The following is a 23,753-nucleotide window of genomic DNA, read 5'->3' on the forward strand; positions in this document are numbered from 1 at the left end:
AAGAAAATTGGTGAATAGTATTCTGGAGGCGCTGCGTTAGAGTGCCTCGAGCGTGCAGCAGAGGTGAACGAGCGCATCAAGTCACGTCACACGTGAGACATGAGCACCATCTGGCAGTTTTTGTTTTGGAAAACAAAGCGCGTGGCCTTGAGACGGGCGTGCGCACCCGTCTTAGAGGTGATAAGGTGTAGAATGCAAGGTGACAGGTAGGGGCCACCACCGTGTCTTCTTAACAAAGCGTTGGAAACACTCGCCTTTCCGTGCAAGCGTTGCATGGTCAGCGCGTGATAAGCGCTGCGGTCCTTAGAATTACTTATGCATGACTTTTATAGTAAAAGACGAACACGCAGAATATATACGCGTTGTTGTGGTTGCTCAGATATGGGCAATAATTGCTTTTTAATTGACAATCACACACGTATGAACGCTGATTTTTGAGCGAAATTGGTGGGCGCTGCGGATGGAGTCGGCCGTTCGGGGTATCGTTCGGTGCTGTTTAGAGTACCCGGTTCGCAGTAACGGGGGACAGACAGAGAAACAGACCAAAGTTTTTGCGTCAAAGGTCCCCAAGAAAGACTATCGTCTTTAAAAAACATAAATATTGGTGCATTTCCTTCGGGGTAGAGCTGCTTGCTTAGTAAATCGGCTTGAAGGGTTCAACGTCCCAGGGCGAACCACACCACCACTGACGCTGTCGTGGAGGGCTCCTGATACTCTTGATCGTCTAGTGATTTTAAGGTGACGCTGGTTACGTACAGTACGTGGGACTCTAGCACATTGCCTTTACAGAAATTTGACCACCATGAGTCAGGTCGAACCAGCAACCGATGATAGTAAGCACTATAGGCTACTATTGACCACAAATTTTCTTTCTTTGAACACCATAGCATTTCCCGGAAAGCAGCGGATACGTACCTGACACGTACGTGTAACAATGGCAACTGGTAACATGAAAACCGTCATATGCATGCCATGTATGACGTAAATTACATGCCACGCTTATGGTGCGCTCGCATCCGTTTCGCAAGCTTGACCTATAGCTCATTTTGTATTTTGTGACTTGACTGTATGAGGAACATAGGCATGTGGCCGCATGAAAATTGTGACATGCGTGTCATGTACGACATGACTTACATAGCCCGCTCATACTGCTCTTGGGGCCGTTTCCCGAGCTTGCCACGTACCAAATTCGGTATAGCGTCACGTACTGTATGACGAATAGTAATGATAGATCCTTAGAAGGAAATCATGATATACATGCCACGTACGGCGTGATTTACAAACAATGTTTTGGTGCGCGTCTGGTCATTTTGTTAAGTAGATACATAACAATATTGGTACGGCATGACATGAGTGCCTGACGAACATAAATGACAGGTCATGCATCCTATACGCCGTAGTAAATGTTTCATGAGCATGGGTTATAGCAAATTGTACATGCATCACAAACGTGATACATAGTAACCTAGATGTCATAACGTGAAATACTTCATTTGCTTCAAAGACAAACAAGGTGATGCAGCTGGCTGCTTCGAATTACATCGATTTCCACAGTGTGCGGGATCTACCGTATTTTGCACTAGGTATGAGTGAGTATGTATGAGGTTCTAAGGGAATTGGAAGCGTATAGTAATTTGTTCTAACAAATTGAAATGGAATAGCTCGAACACTACATATCAAATGCTATTGAAGAAAACGACAGTTTTCGCAATGACCGAACTGGCCTGCAGATTACTTCTTTAAAATTTGTACCAGACATGCGTGAACGTGATTGGCTGTTGTTGTTGGAAGTTAACTGGAAACAACTTTGAATTGTAGCAAGATTTGTATAGCACCAGGGTGCAAGTTATAACGGGTAAAATACGGTAGGTTTAAAGAACTACTGTAATTTGCGTGTGCTTTGAGGCTTGGCAAAATAACTTATTGAAGTTAAGGTAACTTGTTCATTTACTCTTTAACCTTGAAGCGTTACATCGAGGCAGCGAGACTTTATTTGGGAGAGTGTAATCACGTCATGACATCTTCAAGAAGCAGTGAAACCACCTTTACAAATGGGCTATTTGCACTCATAGGGTCACGGGGCTAGATATAGGTTCAATAAGTAGCTGCCACAGAGATTCGGCAGCTAAACAAGATGGCTGAGCAGCCTCTCACGCAAGCGCCTTGTGCACAGCCGTCTTGCAAGTCCCATGCTTGCTCGTGTGGATGACGCACGTGGTAACACCACTCCCCCGCAGCGGAAGCGCCGTCACGGTGCATGGTATGGCGGCGACGAACTAGCGGGGTGATACGGTTTCAGTCTGGAAACGTGTATAATGTCTGCCTGGTGTAGGGGGGTAAAATAAGCAGTGTCCAGGGGTGTGATCTTGTAATTCACGTCACTAAGTTGTCGTAGGGTGATTCCAGGCAAGATCGAACAAAGCATGACTGGTCGGCCTTTTAAATTGCTTTCAAAATTTTATATATTGTTTCCTGATCAGTGGAAAGAAGACACGTGCTGAGGTTTTGCTGTAAAACAAAGCACAGTAAATAATGACGAAGAGGTGGAGAGCCATGCTTACCTGCTCTGCTGTGTTTTTTTTTTGAATTCGGGGATGAATTTCACCAAATGTATTAAAGCTACGTACTTCACATTTCTTTAGATAAGCATATGCGTACTTGTACTTACGATCAATTATACTTCGATTGCCTGCGTAGCATACAATTTTTAATAAAAACTCTCAAGTTTGACCCAAAAAACGTTTTTCTAGTTTGCAGGCCTTTATTAAAAAAAGGCCAATGACAGAGCGGCGAAAATTCCGCATTTTCTCAGCATGTTTCTTTATAAAACTTCTATAGGCTGTACTAATAATACTTTTCAATAAAAAGATTTGATCACGCTAACTTCTAGAAAAAAGTATTCAAGGGAAACTTCTGACGAATATCAAAAAGCCATTTTGATATTTTTTATACTTTCCCCACGTATTATCCGACACATAAGCTTTCACAATAAATAAAAACAAGTTGCATTACATTGCCGCGACAGGTTGGCCACCTTGGAGTAGCGCGCCACGACCACCACGGCACGAGCACGAGGCCAGATCCAGCTGGCACGCGCCACGCGCTCGTGCGCTCTGGATACGAAGACGGATCTGTGGAATTCGACTGCCTCGGACTTTGACGACCACAGTCACTTAGAGTTGTCGGCTCAAGTTCGCCTTAATAAATATGTTTGTTTTATTAGTCTGCGTCTGCCTCAGCGTAGCTATATTTCTGGTGGAGGTGCGGGGTATGAATTAAACTCCCACGAGCTAAAGACAGCGTACCTCCGACCACCAGTGAGTCAACCCCGTGCAAGTGACTCCTGCACACCAGAGGGCAAGTCGCCGTCTTCGAGGTGACGCATTTGAGTTCAGTCCTCTTCACTTCACACAAATGGGAACTCAGATGATGGACGCCACCACTATGACTAGCCAAGTAACACTAGCACAAGTGTTAATCAGCCAACCGCACCAGCCACCAGCTCTCCATGGTGACTCGTACGAACACGTGGAAGATTCGTTGAACCTGTTCGAGAGAGTGGCGAGCTTGAATAGATGGGACGACAAAGAGAAGCTCCATCGTGTATACTTCGCCTTAATTGGAATACTTCACAAAGACATGGTTTGAGAATTGTGACCCTTGTTGTCTACCTGGGAGGTATTTCGACGACAAGCGGTGGTTATACGTATGCTAACACAGACCGGAAAGAAAAGGCGGAGGCTTCTTTCCAATCGAGGAACCAGCTCACAAACGAGAGTGCTGCAATGTACATCGAAGACATGGCGCGCCTGATGTTCAAGCGTGCGGATCCCAACATGGCTGAGGCTAAGAAGGTGCGCCATCTAACGCACGGGGTGAAGAGAAAGCTGTTCGCCGTTCTCGTCCACAACCCCCCAAGCACAGTTGCTGAGATTTATTGGGAAGCGACCGCGATCAAAAAAAAAAAACACACACACACTGGAACAGCGAGCTTGGCAGTACAACCAAAATCTAAACTGTGGAGTTTCGGCTGTTTGGGAACAGAATTTACATCGAAAGGATGGGACCTTGAACGAAAACTGCTCTGTATGTGAGCTACACTTCGAGTCTTCATGTGTTCTCGGAGACTACGTGCACGTTATAAATGGCAAAGAATTTCGCGTACCAGGAGACCAGTGCTAACGCCGGACGCCGTACCGATGTTACTGCCCAACGCTTCAAGCTACTTATCGAAGAAAGCATCGCATCCAAGACCTCCGAGAAAGTGGAAGACCTCGGTGGTCGAATCTGCCATCTCCAAGAAAACTGCAGCACCCTGTGCTGACGGTGAGGCCACTGATTCAGGTTCATCGATGGACCTTCCTGCTGACTATGTAACCGAGGTGGCGAACACTACAGGGACTGCAACTTCGCTAAAACGCTTACACAAGCTTTGTTTACCTTCAATATATATGAGCTCGATCGCACCGCATCTCGTGTCAAAGAGAGCGGTAATTTGCATGCTGTCACGACTTCATTTTTTCGTGAAGGGTATCAACCAGTCTCGAGAGGCAAAAAAAAAAGCTGGACGTGAAAATCAGTTTCATAAAGATGCCAACGTGATGAAGTGATCGTAAACTGATAATTCCACGAATCGGCAACGAATTTGATTGGTGTTACTGCTCATTGCAGTATGCGCGCTCGTAAATAAAGGATTTCTTCTTACAGTCTGACAGTTGTGCGAAGTGATGTTTTCTTTTGACTGTACAGTGGAATATCCCGGCCATAGCAGCGGTATTTCGGCGGGTGCTTAATCGTTTAAGGACCCAAGATTGTCAAAATTATTCCCAAGTTTTCAGCAATGGCGTGCCTCTCAATCAAATGGCAGTTTTGTCACCTCGGCAACATAATTACAATTGCATGATGCAACTATCGATAAGAACGGTGCCGAGCGCGTAATGAAGGAAGTCGAAGCTGTTGCAGTGTGCAGACTACGACTCGATGTAGCAGTAATATAAGGAGCAACTTTTGGGTTTATAGATGCTCCTTCGATACTTCAATCTCTCTAATTACTTATTAGTTCACCAACCGAGCTTTAAAAAAACTGCAGGCAGTTTCCCTAGGGATGACTGCTTCGCCGTCGTTTGTTAATACCTGCATTCGGACCGTGCGTTGCAGCTTTGACATTTCGTTTTGTTTTGAATGCAGTACGAACACACCCATTCAGCAAGCTTTTCGTGGACGTGTCAGCATTTAAACAGAAGACTACGAAGCGTGACGTATGCAAGCGCATGTCACGGGATCGCAACCCGGCCCCGGCGGCTGCAGTTTTGGTGGAGATGCAAATACGCAGGTGCGTGTACCTAGATTTAGATGCACGTTAAAGCACCCCAAGTGGTCGAATTTCCGGAGCACTCCTCTACGGCGTCTCCCATAATCATATGGTGGTTTTGGGACGTCAACACATTGTTGAGATCACTCATGTGCGAATGCGCTGCCACTTACTGGTCGCTACCAGATCACCGGAACAAGCGCCTGCGGGAAGCAGACCCCGGTATGACTTTTCTTCTTCCAGATAAAATCAGCCGAAGACATGCTAATATACTGCACCGAATTCGCCTGGGCGTCACCTTCACTCGCCACTACACCCACGTAATCGACTGTGCGGACAGCCCGAATTGTGAACGCTGCCAAGTGCACGAAACGATAGCTCACATATTTTGTGACTGTGCATTATACGTGGCGCAAAGAAAAATGCTAACTGCAACGTTGGTAAGCATCGGACGAACACCATTAAGTGAAAGCCACATATTGTAGGCAATGAATGACCAAACAGTGTCAAAAACTGCTACAAAGGCTGTTCTAGACTTCATAAAAAGCACTGGACTAGAAACTAGACTGTAGGGTACTATGCTAAGTGGCTACTGTACATACGCACCACCTCTTCTTGTCCCCATCATCACCCTTCATCCCTCTTTCCTTCCCCTTTCCCTTATCCCCTGTGTAGAGTAGCAGGCTAGAGCGAATTAGCTCAGGCCGACCTCTCTGCCTTCTAATAAATTCTCACTCACTCTTGGGACGTTAAACCCCTGCTGTTACTAATATCAAAGAACAGAAGTGCTTAAGAGGCAATGCGTGAGGTGACAGCCCATGCTAAGGTAGCGCCATCTCGCCGCTGGCGATACCAACTGTGGCAGCCAAGGGTCCTTTCTTTACACACCACCTCGTATTCTAGTATTCTAGAATTTCAATATGGCACGCTCACTTGTTACGAGATCGTCGTGGGAGGCCACTACGTGTCCACGCGCGCGTGCGCGATCATACTGAAGAAGACGCGCATGCTAAAAAGAAGAAAAAAGTGCTCAAGGTGACGAGGCACGCGTTACGTTTTTCTGTGGCCCTGCCATCCCTCCCTGTTTAGCTTCCAGTGCTTTCGTCAAGACGAGAGGAGAGAGAATGCAATTGCAGCATGCGACAAACCTTAGTAACTACACTCGCACTGGACGGATTCTTAAAATCTTTGCGGCGTTGAATTCGTGAGGCAATAAGCTCTTCCAGTGAATTCATTCCATGGTTCCTTGACAAAGTGTTTCAGGACCACTTTAAGCACGTCGCCTTTTGGACTGGACCAACGTGCACGGTAGGGGCGTGGCGCTGAGATGGAACATTCCTGCCTCCGCCCCTTATATTATTTCACTTAGTCTCAGTTTCTTTCTTATGTATTTACTGTTCTATACTCACTCCTGTGATAGCCCTTTAACCGGGCAGCAATAAAATTGAAGCCTGCGCACGCCTTGGACTACGATACCACATTATGTGATGCACGACACGCAAGCATAATATTACGCAAATGATTTGGAGCACATGTCTAATCATGCATTGAAGTAAGAGCATGATCACGACATGGCTTCATTTTTACCTAGCCTCACAGAATGGACAGGCTTGTCTTCTTTTTTGGGGCGAACACGAGATAGCGTGGCAACGCTTCGCGGGGCGTCATCCGTGCTTCGCGGCCGCGCATCAAAGCCAAGTGGCGCAGACGCACAACGAACGACGGGCGATACCTCGCGTCGTCTGCTACAAACGCTCTGCTCTTCGAATGCCGTCGTAAAGCAAGAGCGGCACGTGCATTTGCTCCCACGTCAATTCATTTTGATTCGCGAATACGACGGATGTACGGGCGCGAAGCACTGCGACACTGAGCCGTGTTCACCTTAAAAATGGATGAGCGTGGACGTGTTTGAGAAACCGTTGTTTGCAGGTTTCGACAAGAACGGATCCAATTTCGAAACGGCCCACTAGAAATCGTGGACGCAATGAGTACAAAAGACCACGCAACGTCAGTTGGACTCTTTCTCATGTTCCCGTTTTCGCGCTGCCCATTCGAAAAAAAAAAACGCATAACTGATTCTAACTTGCCGAAATTTCAGTTCTGCGTTATTTGCCAGTTATCGCATGATGCGTTATGATACACGATGCATCGCGAAGGATACGCTGCTAAATATTGGTTTGATGTTGCTGGTATACTGGTTCCACTCAATAACGCGATGTTATTGCTTCGTGTCATATGCTGTTTTACTGTGTTATGTATCACATGCCTTTATCGCACAAATAATCTGTTCACTGCAGCCAATTCTTTGAACGGTGCAGCAGCTTTTGTCAGGGCTTGGTGCGTTTTAATGCCACATTTCTGTAGTCTCACAGAAGAAATAAAGCATTTCTTCTTCTTTTCCTTCTTAATCACTGGGTGAACTTTCTGGCGCTAGTTGAGCGAGAACACAAAGCACGAAGCAACAGCGCTCGTGTTGTCCTCTTTGCCTTCCGTACCTCGACTTTCGTCTGTTTCTTCTAGCACATTCGTGCTCGCGCTGCAACCCTTATTATCATAAATTCAAACCAACTAGCCCAAATCACCATTCTTCTTCAATGTATTTCTAGTACACAACAGCGCTCGTGTTGTCCTCTTTGCCTTCCGTACCTCGACTTTCGTCTGTTTCTTCTAGCATATTCGTGCTCGCGCTGCAACCCTTATTATCATGAATTCAAACCAACTAGCCCAAATCGCCATTCTTCTTTAGGATAGCCACCAGTTTCCGATTTTATTGCACAGTGGTACCAAGATTTAAAGCACACTCAATACACATGCGCATGAGCACGGGCATCATTGTTTTTTTTTGACGACCGAAGAATTGATTTGTGGGGTTTAACGTCCCAAAACCACCATATGATTATGAGAGACGCCGTAGTGGAGGGCTCCGGAAATTTCGACCACCTGGGGTTCTTTAACGTGCACCCAAATCTGAGCACACGGGCCTACAACATTTCCGCCTCCATCGGAAATGCAGCCGCCGCAGCCGGGAATCGAACTCGCGACCTGCGGGTGACGACCGAAGAAGGAAACTTGTCTTTTTATCCTGAAGTGAGAGAACAGCTATTCTGACTTTCGCGCTGCCATTTGGTCTTATGTAATACGTGCACCTCTATTACTTCTCTGGCGTTTTTTGCTTTTACTCTGTCTGCAAACATTGTGTTATTGAACTTGGCGGAGCATTCACACACCTTGAAATGTATTGCCACGAGGCTGCCGCAACTATTTTTATTGTATACTGCAAATGCACGACCAAATGAAGATTCAAAAATACATTTTGTTGCTGCACTAAAATTATTTCATTGATTACAGAGAAGATATTATGATTTACGTTGGCCCAGTGTGCTTACTTAATGCGGAGTTTAGGAGTAGTCCTAACTCTGCTAATGTTTGATCATATTGTTCACTTTTTTTAAAGCTGAGTGATGCATAATTTCTGCTATACAGCCCAAGCGGGCAAGTGAACTTACGGGATTTTGTATAGAGCAGAACCACCACGATAAAAATAAAGGAAACTTAAACAGTGCAACGCGATAGTGATGTCCTGTTGCTAGTGCGTACTTCGAACAGTGCATGAAACCCTTTCGAACTTGCTATTACCTGGCTTTAGGGAATCGGTGCAGTAGCGTGTGTGCCTTTTGTAACGGGAGACTGGCTTTAAATCACGAGGTCATTATGATAATCACATGTTCTGAGGCCCGCTGGTAATTGAAGGTTGTGCCAGCCATTATTGCTGCAATACTTCATGTTATATTGCGAAGGATGTACACTAGACGCCTGTATTTGGAAAGCATGGAAGCTACACTTACACTGCATTCTCCAGCAGAAAGAGGTATTGTCACTATTTTCACAGGCAGAGGCGTGGCCGTGTGGTAGAACATCCGCTTGCCACGCAAACGACCCAGGTTCGATCCCCCGCCAGACCGAAACGAGCCTTGTTCAACACCCACTCTCCCCGTAGGTCTGCGAAGTCACTCGTGAGTCGACTCACTCAGACCGATCCGCGAGTGTGAGACTAAGCGGGCCCGGGTGAGTAATAATTTCACAAGTTTGGCTCCGAGTCCCGCCGCGGTGGTCTAGTGGCTAAGGTACTCGGCTGCTGACCCCCCGGTCGCGGGTTCAAATCCCGGCTGCGGCGGCTGCATTTCCGATGGAGGCGGAAATGTTGTAGGCCCGTGTGCTCAGATTTGGGTGCACGTTTAAGAACCCCAGGTGGTCGAAATTTCCGGAGCCCTCCACTACGGCGTCTCTCAAAATCATATGGTGGTTTTGGGACGTTAAACCCCACATATCAAGTTTGGCTCTGAGTGAGGGCAGTGGAGTAAAATTTTCGTGAGAGTTCGGCTCAAGAAAATTTTCGTGAGTCCGAGTGAGTAAAAAGCGCACAACGCGTTTCTTCGGTGAGACTGAGTGAATTTAACTTTATTTTGTCCGCATAAGGTCCTATATAGTCATCTTCAGCATATTTTTATCAGCATTGCGTCAATTCACGTTTATACTAACGTCTACTCACAGGTATTTATAGCAGTGTCGTTGCTACGTCATTTCAATATTGAATAATTAGAGGCGTGAATTATGCAGGGGGGTGCTTTGACCTCCCCAACTATTCCAAGGAACATCTTGATTATCATATAACTGATGATGTCATTTGTTTCAAGAAAAAAGATTTTAGTGGCTTGGAAACACTCGGAACTGGTCTTCGAAGACACATGTCAAATGACACTAAGAAGATTACCGATTACGTTAGATATTGGTGTTAAAGAGCACTTACACCATGCCCGAACAAGCTAATTCTAGACTGATAGACTCACGAGTTGACTCACTCGGTCTCACTCAGTCTCAGATCAAGCCGTGGGCCTGACTGAATTCAGGTGAGGAATGTTTAGGTGAGCGTGATGCCGAGTGAGTACGGCTGCAGATAATTTTCGTCCGCGAATTCGAGTGAGTCTGGCTCAGGAAAAGTTTTGTGAGTCTGAGTGGTTCCAAAGCTCAAAATACATTCCATGAGTGAGTCTGAGTCAGCTCCACAAGTTTCGCCGACCTATGACTCTACCCAGAATTTTTATCATTTACCATACTTGCATCGTTCTCGATTTTTCGGTCACGCATAATGTAGTGATTTTTTCGCTCACAAACAACGACACCGACGCTGGGATTTCTGCGAAACGAGCAATTTAACGCTATCGCTTTGACAGTGCTGAGAGCGTTTAAAAGACGAAATTTCTTGTACTTACCAGTGGCCAGACTAATGGCTGTCCCACTGAGCATGGTCAGGACAGCGCCGATAGCGCAAATCCAAAGGTAAGACAGTTGATACAACGGAAATATATTCATTCTGTAAAGTTTCAACAATAACTCATTGTTGTATTTTTTTCAAAAGGGTAATTTAGTGATAATTTTTTGAAATAATTTTGCAGTGTATCAACGAAGGACTGGCACGACAATCAGAAATTGTGCAGTATTCAAGGCTGACTCACAAAAATACAAATGATTCCCTTGATAAACGCTGCCTTGTAGCTAAATAATATTACAAACAATGTACACTGGCGTGATTCTTACTTTGGGGCTGTGATTTTCGCATGCGTACGTGCTTTGGCATGCGTCGCCATAACTTCTCGTGCTAGTCACGATATCTTGGCAAGCTGCCATTGAGATTATAAGCCCTGCACACCTTTCTCGGTCGCTGATAAAGCTCTCGAATGTGCTATCGCATGGCGCAGGACTCACGTGATTTTATCGAACCCTCTTTTGGTGGTGTACTTATTACGCGTGCACTACGCAAATAGTTGACAACTTTTTGAAACTTGTGGTGTCCAAAGCGAAGTGTCTGACGACGCTTCTATCAAACCGACGGTTAGCATTGATGCTTCAGGTTCTCGACAACCATTGGCCATATTCGCCACTCTCATTGTTGTTTGTCGCGTTTTGCCAGCACGGGTCAGCACAATGAATATCTTTATATTTCCCATTTCAACTGTTGGGTTTTTTTGCCGGCACAAACAGGCTGAATTATAATAACTAAAAGGAAGACATCAAGTTCAGGAATCTTTGAAGCCGCCTTTCAGAACTCACAAAGGGCAACTGCAAGCCAGTGCTCACTTGAAAAAAAAAAGTCTTCTATAAAGAAAGTGAGAATTCAAGTGGTAAATGTTAGCGATCATTGAAAGAGTGAATGGGGTGTAAATCAGCAAGAACAGAAAGTTGGACGTGATATGAGAGGCACTTACAGCATCGGCTTATTCAGAGTGACCGAGCTGCTACGCGTGGCGTGGTGCGTTTTATTCCTGACCACCGTGCCCATTTTTGGATGGGGCCGAAATACAATAACACCGGCCGCGTACACAGACTTACGTGAGAGTCAAAGAACCCCAAGGATGTTGCCAAATTTCATCAGGAGTTCCTCACTACGGCCTGCCTGATAATTATATTGTCCATTTAGTGAAAATAAAACAAAGCTGATTGTAAGAAACTTTAACAACATGACAACAGAGACCAACACAATGAAGGAGAAATGAGTTGCAGCCGAAATACAACAGCTCTCATAAACTGCATGATCTTACGAATAAATACCCTGCTGTTCCTAGAGACATTATTAGTGAGTATAGAATAAAAAAAATAAACGGCTACGTTTAGGCCAAGTTTTTAGTCCACGCACCTGCTCAGCAATGCAGCATCGTTCGTGGGCTGAGCAGTGGATGTGTCGTTGGCAATCGGACACCGATCGAGGCTTCGTGGCAAGAAAGGCGGCATACCACTGCCCCATATACTTCTGCCCAGCGCGTGCCACAATTGCAAAGTGCACACAAGCAGGCTGCCCCAGGCGGCTCCCTGCAATGCAGACAGTACGATTCATCCTTTAGAGTAAAGGAAACATGTTTTGTTGAAGGAAGTAGCAATAATCTGCGCGGCAGCTTAGTAATCATGTGCAGCCGTGGTGAACACTGCGAACACGTGTGTTCATTGGTGAAGTTGTGCTTATTGTAACTTAGATAAATGGTATAAAAAATAGCGGTTCCATGTAAGGCATCAGATGCGGTGAGAGTGACACAGAAGAAGCATGAACACAGAGTACGGCCATTGGAATTGGAATGGGTGAAAAGAAGTTAAGGCGAAGAAAGAGTTTTGGTAAGCATGATGCGTACACACGTTTCTGGGCTCTACGACAATGTGGTTCAAAAACCGTGTCGACATCGTTAAATTGTATTGTTGATTTCATCTAAAAAAATTCAAACACACTATTCGACACAATCACCATGTATGTCACACACTTTGCGACTCAGAACAAAATACCGACATAAAAGCGTTGTGACTTCAAGAAGCAAGCAACTGATTTCATTCTGCTATATAAGCTATTCTATGAAGTTTGAGAGTCATTTATGTTGCGGTTAAGCCAACTGCCACTGCATAATGCGGTGCAGAGTTTTATTAGTAATCAAGAGGCGTAATCAAGAAGTAGCAGCACTGAAAGCTATTTTGGTAAAGTAAATATCCTACATTACGCAGACAAATCACCAATCGTGAGCGCAGCTGCATTACTTAAATACACAAAATAACGCTGAAATGCCTTTTGGTGCTGTCAATCTGTAAATCCGCTTTAATATCATAGCGAATGCGCCCCTGGTGACACGCCGTAGTTGGCGTTGATGTGTTTTCAGCAACTTGGAAAGTTCTCAGCGACTTGTGCATGAAGAATGTTGATACTAAATGGAAAAAGCGAACTCTAAAATATTCAAGCAAGTATTTAGACAACAGCAGAATACCAAGCCAAAAGGAAACACTGGTTAAGAATAGTGTGAAGGAAACAGAGAGAAACATGTGGAAGATTGGAATGCTTACGAAATTATCCCTGGAGACGTACCAAACTTTCAAGCAGGAAATCGCCAAAGAAAAGATCTACCATAATTCTCGGGGTAGTTCTCTGCTGTTCTAAGCCAGAACGGGAGTATTGCGGACCGAGATGTACCGAGCCAAATACGAAGGCACAGACACGGTATGCATTGCTTGGGGAGAGGATGAGGAAATGGCTGAACATCTGATGATGCCGTGTAAAGGGCTGCGCCTATAGTCCAAGATAATGGCGCGGAATTTTTCAAGGCATTGCGGTTTAGGACAGTGAAGGCGAAATAGTCTTTAAACGGGTTGAAATAACCAGGGGGAGGCTGATTGGGGCTACAATCAAGGCGGGAGTGAAATTCAAAATTTAAACACATAGTGTTAGTACTTAACTTTATGGCTAAGTGGTGTGAGCCACCACCCGATCTACAGGGCACAGCCAGATACATATATTCATCTATGACACTCTAGAGCGCCTCGATGCCCGCTCCTACACTCAGAGTTAGGACATCTGTGGCGGCCACCATTAGCACTCCCGCTGCATACAGGTTTCGCTCTGGGCGCATAGTACTTAGCTTTATGGCTAGGTGGCGTGAGCCACCACCCGATCTAAAGGGCACAGCCGAATACATCAATCCATCCATCCATCGATGGGGCGGGTTCACGGGGAATTGTCCTATTTTTGTGTCAGCCGTGGCTGTGGCGGCCGACCCTTCCAGAAGATCCGTGACTACGATACCGCAGCTTTTGATTGATTGATTTGTGGGGTTTAACGTCCCAAAACCACCATTTGATTATGAGAAACGCCGTAGTGGAGGGCTCTGGAAATTTTGACCACCTGGGGCTCTTTAACGTGCACCCAAATCTGAGTACACGGGCCTCCAACATTTCCGCCTCCATCGGAAATGCAGCCACCGCAGCCGGGAATCGAACCCGCGACCTGCGGGTCAGCAGCCGAGTACCTTAGCCACTAGACCACCGCGGCGGGGCGATATACCGCAGCTTTTCTACGCCGATTCCATAGGAGACCAATGAGTTGCACATCGGCGCCACTGATTTTTCGGCACATTGCGTGTGTCGTGAGTGTTCTATAGGCTTTATATTCGGTTACTTGTCATGTTACTGTAGTTGTTTTAAGGCTGGCATACTCGCCATTATGTAAAAAGTATGTCCGCGCCTTTATCGCACGACGGCATTAACCATAATCATTTGTTGGTAGAGTGGCTACCTTTCCTGACTACACAAGTGTTACGTAAAGTCAAGCAGTAATTAGCGTGGCCATCAAAATAATGACGCGAGTGCCTTGTTTTGCTTTGAAAACAATGTGGAGTCTGCAGACTCTCGCTAGCTTCTTGGCATTGCAACGATTGCTATGTTTCGTGTGATCTGCCTTTTTTTCCGTTCTATTTTAAGCGAAAATATTTCGTGCACTCTTTTTCAATTGACAGGGCGTTTCTACTCAGCAAAGTTCAGTATTCTAGTTCTATGCGGATTGCCTCAACGTGGAATCTTCATCTCGAGACAACTCAAGCTGGCGTCTCCAGCATGCCTTCGAATATGCTGTTTCTTGTTCTGCTGGATTTTTCGGCTAGATGTGTTGTTATCCTACGCTCTTTAGCTCTTTACCTGAATACACAACCGAGCTTATCGTCGCGAATTTACCACTGTCATGTACAGCTGTCCTGAGACACCAAAAATGAAGCGAAACGCCCTCCTCCCTTCGTACTTTATGACGCGTGTAAGCACTACCTCCCGCCGTTTTGTTTGACGGACTTTTCCTCTTTCCTTTGAACTCACGTGAATTGGCACGCCAGCCTCTTTTCCCCCGTGTTTGCTGTTGCGCTCGTAATATTCGTTTGCGGTGGAAAAAAGGGCATGGACATGTGCTACGGAAAGCATGCATTCTAGAATTGAAGAAGACAAGTCTCGTTGCTCAAACGTCTGTTCCAGTGACACCCCGTGTTCAGGAATATTTTAAGCACTCAAGGAAGCAGTATGAGGCACAAGTCACGCAGCTCTTTAGCTTCGCTGTTTGAGCTACACAGCATGTTCTATAATTCTTCAACATGATGTAGGAATGCTTTGTAGGTACTCGCCATTAAAGAAAGCACATAGAGCTTAACGAACATGCATGTACGTTCTTATAGACATCAGACCTTTTCTGCGTGCTGCTTCCACACGCACTTTCACTGAGTGTTCGGACCACTATATAATGTTCTAAATGACTACAATTAGCTACATAGGAGACCAGTGTGTTGATACACCCACATGTTGATACAAGCTTCTTTTTGCATGTGAGATAAGAAGAAGACACGCCGATCGATTCGCGAGCAATATCCATGATCGAGCTTCAAGAGTATACATATATAGGGCCCCAAGACACTGAATCGACAAGTAAATATGTGGTGGATGTGACGCCTTCTATACCAGGGACCAAATGCGCGCGCACACACACACACACACACACACACACACACACACACACACACACACACACACACACACACACACACACACACACACACACACACACACACACACACACACACACACACACACACACACACACACACACACACACACATACATATATATATATATATATATATATATATATATATATATATATATATATATATATATATATATATATATATATATATATATATATATATGGCTCAAACGCCATGTTTATTCTATTCTGCACTTCTTCCTTCTCGGCCTCTACAAACCATCGCTTCATTCCCCCTCCCCCCGAAAGAAGGCATGAATTACGAACAAGAAAAAGTAAACAAGGAGAAGTTGAAAAGTCACAAATGTCAAAAGTCACAATTGGTTCTATGCTCCAGATGAGTTCCGTAAACTTTCAAAAACTTCAAAAGAGAGTGCAGCAGTATGAGTAACGCAGGAGTTCTGGTGGGCGAGGCTGACTGTGGCGTTCTGGAAAAGATAACTGCGTCCTGCACAACTCCACTGACCGTGACACGGCTTCAGCAGCTGCAAAGAATGAACGAAGTTGGACGTCCTTATAGCCTTTGAAGGTCGGACGTCGTAGGCGTCGAATTTTGTGTCGTGGGTGCTGTATTCTGAGTCGTGGCTGAGACAGAAGCATTGCTTCCAGCTTGCGTCTGCGAGAACCGAAGTTGATAATACAATGTCTGTATTCCTGCATTTTGCAAATGGTAGCGTTCAGTCTGTTTCGTGGTTTTCTGTGGTGGTATGTCCGTCGATAGGATTGTACATGATATCTTGATATCCGGTACAGAAGACTTCCTTGATATTTCCTTCTACGAATATGGCTCAGATGCTGACTTGGTCTTTCCATTAGTTGGCGTCGTTCCTGACGACCATCCTTAAGCCGCAAATCTGCTTGTGATCTTATTTTAGTTCGTCATAGTGCTTGATGTAACTGCCGTGGTTTCTGGAGTTCTTTGAGTTCTTGATGGCACTGCTGATGTAGCGGAAACCGACGAGGTCGTATTCCTTTAGTAACACGAGCCTGCTTTTCTTTGATAGTTCGTGTGACCAATAAATAGTTGGTAGTCGTTGGGTTGTCGTGATTCTCAAAAGAAAATGAAGGTGGTGCACTAGAATCGACAAAAGGGTCTTTGGAGGCTTTTCCTGCACTGTTCACTACGAAGGGCTCTTGCGCTTGGCAGCGTGCGATGTTCGATTCATCTGAACCTTTCACTTTGTTTCGATTATCTAATGTGTGTTCACCGCACGGTGATGAATGAACTCCTCCAGAAGGTGCATGGCTTGACAGGGTATTTTCGTGAAGCGTCAGGTCGTCTACCGTAGTCGCGGCGTCCTTATCAGGCAAATGGTGAGCGATAGGAGATCCACGAGATGAAAAAGCAGGAGGTGGGTTCATGCGTGAAGACTGCTTTTGAGTGTGACGACCGAGCGCGATTGTCTGTGAATGGTGGGTTATAAGCAAGTCTTCTTCGTCGTAGTCGTCATTGCATTCTTTAGACCAAACGATCATTTCTTGTTTGATCTTCTCCCATGACTCGTCGTTTTGAAATATGTGGGTCAGGTAGAATTTGAAGGCATCACCGGAGACGTAGTCGGTAAAGTTGGCGACCATCTCCCGTTCCGACCATGATGCAGCGGTTGCGTGGAGCTCGAACAGGTCGAACCAGTCCTGTACAGGTCCATCGTCCGCTGCTCCGGTGTACTTGGGGATGGGAAAGTCGGTCCATGATTCTGTCATGGTGCTGGTCACTGTGCGTGGCTAGGTGATGACACCATAGTCGATGTATGGTCATGGCGTCTTGTGGAGAACTGCGTCGATGCTGAAACACTGATGAAGTGGCTGGGAGGTCTTCATCCTGTCGACTCGTGTGACGCTATGATGAATGGGAGACGTGGCCTGGCTCATACTTGCTTGCTTACTTGTTCCTTTCTTTTGTGGCTCTCACCCATTAAGGGGGATTGGCCAAGAAGCCGGTGGTTAATGCAAGTAAATACCTATAGATTTTCTAGATTAGGGGAATATGATTACTATACGCCATGTTTATTCTATTCTGCACTTCTTCCTTCTCGGCCTCTACCAACCATCGCTTCATCACTTCATACGTCACTTCAGGAGCGCTTGGCTCAATTCTCCCGCAAAGAAACAAACCTACGGAATCGGAACCATGTCAAGCCATACTTGCGGCGATATCATTCTCAGGAACCGGACCAACTGAAAGTCGAGACGTTACGGAGTCACCATTCAATGCAAGTCTCGCCGATAAAAACGAAAATGTATCTACTGCTTTCCTTTACAGAAATAATGCTTGCATCCCACTCGTAAATAATGCTGGGACTACCGACAGCGTCTCCTTATTCAACGACAATGACCACCCGATTTCCTCAGAGCCATCACCAAACCAATAAATACGACGGTGAACGAAAACTTCAACGGAAGCACACTCACAACTTGAAGAAGTTAAAAATTAAGGACTTTGATACAAGGGCCATTTCAAGAAGTAGGACGTTTCCGGATGAAGGAACATCGCCACCGACGCTCTCTGCGCCTGCGGTAACACAGATGACAACACCACAGAAAGTGCCCAGAAAGACGCGGAAGCACTTCTTGCACGCCACCAGCACACACAAACACACACACACACACACACACACACACACACACACACACACACACACACACACACACACACACACACACACACATATATATATATATATATATATATATATATATATATATATATATATATATATATATATATATATATGCTTGTTCTTAGAGCTAAGCTGCATTTGTGCCAGAAACAGGCCGCTTGACCGGGGTGACTCCGCGTTGTAATAACTCTCTCTTTTATGCTAATGGAATTTACTATTCCATAGTTGCTGCAACGGCTTGTAGGAAAGACCAAGGTGATATCCAACAATATGCCGTTGTACGTGACGATATTTACTTCGCCTAAGAGCTGCTGCTCGTTTAAGCACTGATGTTCTTTGTGGGGAATGTGTCTTGCGTTGTTTTTTTTTTGTGGGGGACTTTGCGGGAGATCTACAGTGACATTCCTTGTGGTAGACTCTGCGGGGAACGGGTCATTATGCGCCCTTATAACTTCCCCAACTGCTTTGACGATCAGGCGAAACACTTACATAGTGCTAGTTTTTCTTGAGAACCAGACATTGATGCAGTCGGTGGATCGTACATCTAGCCATTTCTGTGGCGAGCCCCGCCACGGTGATCTAGTGGCTAAGGTACCCGGCTGCTGACCCGCAGGTCCCGGGATGGAATCCCGGCTGCAGCGGCTGCATTTTTGATGGAGGCGAAAATGCTGTAAGCCCGTGTGCTCAGATTGGGGTGCATGCTAAAGAACCCCAGGTGGTGGAAATTTCGGAGCGCTTCACTATGGCGTCTCTCATAATCATATGGTGGTTCATGGACGTTGAACCTCAAATATCAAACGAAATCATCACTTCTCTGGCGATAAGGTTTCCTTGTTCAAGGTACTGCAAAGGGCTGTCTTTTATATGAATAAAACTTGTGAAAAATGACGTTCTCTGCAATTGCACGTACACACATACATGTCTGCTGTACTGTTTATCTCAAAGATCCCGTGCTATTTAAACACGCGAAGAGCTCGCAAATTAATGACTCAGCATTTTAAGGTCGTGATCTTTATTGTATACAAAAATCAGTGGCTTGAGCTAAATTCTTTAAAGCTGTATTTATATGATAATTTTGCAGTTATAGATTTTGAGGTTACGTCATAATTAGGCAGTTTTGTGGACACCCTTATTCATCGGTGAAAGCTGGGTGCTTCCTACATGCTTGATGCTGTATATTTCTTGCAGGAAATGGGCCCTTTCAATGACAGACTGTTGTCTGTGGTTCGGCGCATAGCGTTCAGTTATCTTGCGAACGGATCAGCATATGTACTATATATAGCCTTGTACGCATTTCGCCGCCATCGCAAATTTTACGCTAAATCCTAGGACAGCACGAAGGTCACTTCTTTTGCTGCAGCGAACCTGTTCCCAAATAAATATATTGCTAGGCGTACGTCGTAGAGCTCTTTGATTTGCCACGATCACATTCATTGCTTCGGCCTTGCTATGATAGTGACCCTTTTTATGAGCGCAGCCAATTAAGCTCGGCAAAACCCCGTTAGACGTGGACAGAAGTTATGATCCCCACGAATGTTTTTTTCCCGTAAAGGACAGAGCGTACAACACTATAATTCTATCAAATTTCTTCGTCATCCTCATCTCCTGCTTCGCTCTCTCGTGTGCCGATCTTTCCGGTGGTAGATGGAACACGTTGGATAGGTGAGATGAGATAGAGAATGAAGGGGGCGAGAACGCGACAAGTGGAAAGGAGCAGAAGAAAGAACGAAATATGATTTCTCGGTGGTGCGCAGTTCGAACTTTTGTACCCATTGTCCATAGGAGAGTTTCGTAACCATTCGGCTATTGAGAAATATATAGAGAGAAATATAGAGGAAAAGCAGAGAGGCTAACCAAGCTTGGCTCGGTTGGTTACCCTACACTTGGGGTGGGGCCTGCTAGCAGACCAAGCTTACAGATGTACAGTATGATTGCGTTGTTATGGGTGAAAGAACGAGGAAAGCACATAGACAAAGAAAAAAAAAGGAAGCATTGTATAGTCATTCACATTATTCTATAGCAAGCTGGTGGGAAAGCTAGGTCAAGAGAAGGTAAAGGCCATCAGCTCAGCTGCTTCTACACTCTTCGCACAAATAGTGCAGAGCTGCCCGATTTTATCTTGCATATTTCCTCAATACTGCGCAGCTGTTCAATCAGCCTGGCCCGAAATCCCATGAAACATGTCTTGAATAAATGAAGGGAGGGTTTTGAATGTACTTCTCAAAAACAGTAGCAACTGTCTACTAGTTCCTGCTGAGTCGAACTTAGTCGTCTCCATCTAGTTTCAGCTACATGGAACTAGTTGTGGTGCTATTTTTCGTTTTTTGCACAGGAAAGAAGTCACTAGACAGCTATGTATTTCGAATTTCGCAATATTATTAACCGAACAAACGAAAGCCGTATGCAAATGACGCTCACACGCCAACCCCTTTGAAGGATGCCACACGTTTTTTTTTACAATTTAGGTGGCACTTTCAATAGCCGTACCTTTGAATTGACCCAGGGAGACGAGACAGCGAGCAGGACAAGCCCGGCAAATGGACCAGACGCCGAGGAGTACAGTGACACGAACAACTGTGGCATAGATACGAGAGAAAAGAGAACAAGGTTTGGTGTATTTCAGCCTAAACACCCGCTCAAAGAACAACAAAAAACCTTTTTAAATAGGGCAGAGTGCAGTATGTTTCACTCCAACGCTGTTACAGCAATGACCGTAAATTCATGTTTGCCAGCAGCCGATGAGGTGTTATTAGGTCAAAGGGGCTATATACTGCAACTAAAATAGTGGTGTTTACTATAAACTGACTACCGGTGTAACCATGACAAAGCTCACCGACACACCCACATGAAGGGTGAATTAGGGACGCTGTGAAGTGGTCGTTATGGATCACAAATCTTCCAGTAAAGATGGTACAAAGCAGTTTTTCAGGATATATGCTTAGGACATTGCAGCTTTAATATCTGTTTAGTTGTGCGCAAAAATACTTATAACTGACAACGCCATGCATCAGTATAGGTTGTCATGCAACAGCCATTTCCGTGTGATCTGGACTCGCATTTCGATGTTAAGCCGTGCTTTTTTACAATGTGAAATACGATTTCACATATCTAATAGTGGTCGACAGGTGCCTACTTAGTTTTGCAACGTCTGAACACTTAAACACTGGGCCTCAGTAGTTATCGATTCAAATGCACAAATAAAAATACATAATCTTGCAAAAAGTACCTTTATGTCCGAATCAAATTACAATAAACGATATTTATGTGCGACAGCTCGTAATTTGATTTATTTTTGTTTGAAATAAACAATTGAATATGAACCACTAGAAGTGCCCAGAATGCGCAGCCTTTATCTTGGCATGAATGAAATGTCAATTCTGTTGTACGTCCCATAGAGTTTTCCAAAGTTAAATAGAGAAAACTCTTACTCTGCGATCGTTCAGTGACCATGAGAATGATAGGCAGTACACTAATTGGTGTATAATGTTCGTTCTTGTGGCTTCGAACACACTTCTGCCTTTATTTGTGTTTCAGTGCTTGTTTCCAATAAAAGAGTGGATAAATGTGAACATCCCAAACCGATTTCAATTGCTAGGCCTAAAAAGGCTATGGTGGTGAAGTGACACTGCTGAAAATTTGCTGATTTTATTGTTGCGACAACGCTGCTCCAGGCCACGCGAAACCAAGCGGAGCAAAAAAAAAAAAACGAAGGTTACACAAGTTTGTGTACCATTTCCATGCTGACTGAAGCGCCATGCATTGCAGATCCTATAAACGTTATTCGCAGCTCCATACAACTCTCCATATGCTGGCAACACTAGTAAAGAAACAAATATGGCTACGCCTAACAGTGTCAACGTGGCACTTTCGCTTGGCGCTGAGCTGAAGTTTCTTAATTTCAGCGTCGGTTCACGTCGAAGGCAAAGGGGTGCTGGCAGCGGACCACCTAATTCGCATCGACATGAAGGATTTCACTGGAGAAACAGCTGGAATAGCTGCGCTGAGCACAGGCGTGGGTTATCCAGGGTTGAAAGGGTTAACCGGGCCTTCCGGTTTCGGAGGGCCCACCAACGATCAGAAAAAATTGGCTGACATCATTGTTTTGTTTGAACTCCTGCTGGATTCTCCTGATAGCCTATATAGAGTTTCTTAAAATTAACAAGAAAGGACTCTGGCGCTGTGATCATGCAGTGACCATGGGAATGATGGGGAGTACGCGGATTTGCCTAGTCTTCGTAGTGGGGGGCGGTGAATCACCCATGTGACTGTTTATTGCGGTGTTTCGGTTTTGTCTCAAAGGAAAGAATGAACCTTTATGAATTTTGTGACTCAATGTGAAATGGAAAAGAAATAAAGTCGTGAAACGTAACCGTTGAACATTTGGTGATTTTTGTTGCGTGAGAAAACAGCTTCAAGCCACACGAATGCACACAGAGCTAGAAGTACGAAGATTAAACAAATCCGTAAATTACCCACCATTCCCATGTTTGCCGCAGCGCCGTGCGTTGCAGCTCCCATATACACTGGTGCCAGGGTTCTCTCTAGTGTATATTTGGGAAACTCTATGCCTGATAGAAATAGATGATCAATTTCAATAATAGAGATACATACTTATAAAAGGTTCTTCATTGCACAACGTGGATAATATTTAAGTCAGCTCAGTGTTCTGCAGTCTGTGGTAGAAACCTTTTCCTCGCCCAAGACCATTCATCTTGTAGACGGAAGGAACTGATTCAGTGGATGGACGCATATAACAGCCCTACGAGGACTACAAGCAACTACGGTCCAACACGCTATGCGTGAAGGCACATAGGGAGTGAGTGGTGTTTGAAATGCCCTTAAATGCGCTGAACGAAAAATTTTCGGGGCTCTTAAGCTTCGGCTTTAAGAGTTGAACGCGATAGAGATATCTAGTGTGAACTTAAAACACTTAGTGTATGAAACCTTTGCCAACTTCCTATACAGTCACTACGTGGCCTTAGAGTAGGTGTACACTTTCAAAACGCATTGTATGAAAAAATAAATTTTAGGGGGCTTTCATATATTTGAGCTTGCTTTCCATTCAAAAATACTTTGAGAAAATATTGTGTAACTAACTTGAGTAGTTCAAAAGATGACTAAAAATGGCATCACTCCTCTACTTCACAAGGTTCAAGCCATCATCGATTACCCGCCTCCCACGTCCACACGTGGTCTGCGATGTTTTCTCGGACTTGTCAAATTTTACCGCCGCTTCATGCCTACATGCTCTACACTGCTGCAGCCTCTGGAAGCACTAATCTCTACTTCGAAAGCAGAGTCAGCCGTACTTTCCTGGGACACGGTCGAGGATCAAGCTTTTGCTGCCGTAAAGACCAAACTCGCCCAGGCCACCCTCCTACACCACCCTTCACCAACTGCTCCCACTAGCATCATGGTGGGCGCTTCGTCAGAAGCAGTA

General features: G+C 45.1%; 1 protein-coding gene across 1 annotated transcript in view; it reads right to left on the reverse strand.

Annotated features, from left to right (window-relative positions):
* The window catches only part of LOC119180028 (sodium-coupled monocarboxylate transporter 1-like), a 335,015-nt gene that overhangs the window by 48,246 nt on the left and 263,016 nt on the right, over nucleotides 1–23,753 (reverse strand). Inside the window, exons 13-15 of the mRNA XM_075868345.1 lie at nucleotides 20,801–20,887; nucleotides 12,003–12,175; nucleotides 10,582–10,682 (exon numbers count right to left, since the gene is read on the reverse strand). Of these exons, the coding sequence (XP_075724460.1) occupies nucleotides 10,582–10,682; nucleotides 12,003–12,175; nucleotides 20,801–20,887 (361 nt within the window). The remainder of the gene's footprint in view (nucleotides 1–10,581; nucleotides 10,683–12,002; nucleotides 12,176–20,800; nucleotides 20,888–23,753) is intronic.

The sequence above is a fragment of the Rhipicephalus microplus genome, chromosome 7 (assembly GCF_043290135.1).
Source record: "Rhipicephalus microplus isolate Deutch F79 chromosome 7, USDA_Rmic, whole genome shotgun sequence".
Classification (NCBI taxonomy): Eukaryota; Metazoa; Arthropoda; class Arachnida; order Ixodida; family Ixodidae; genus Rhipicephalus; species Rhipicephalus microplus.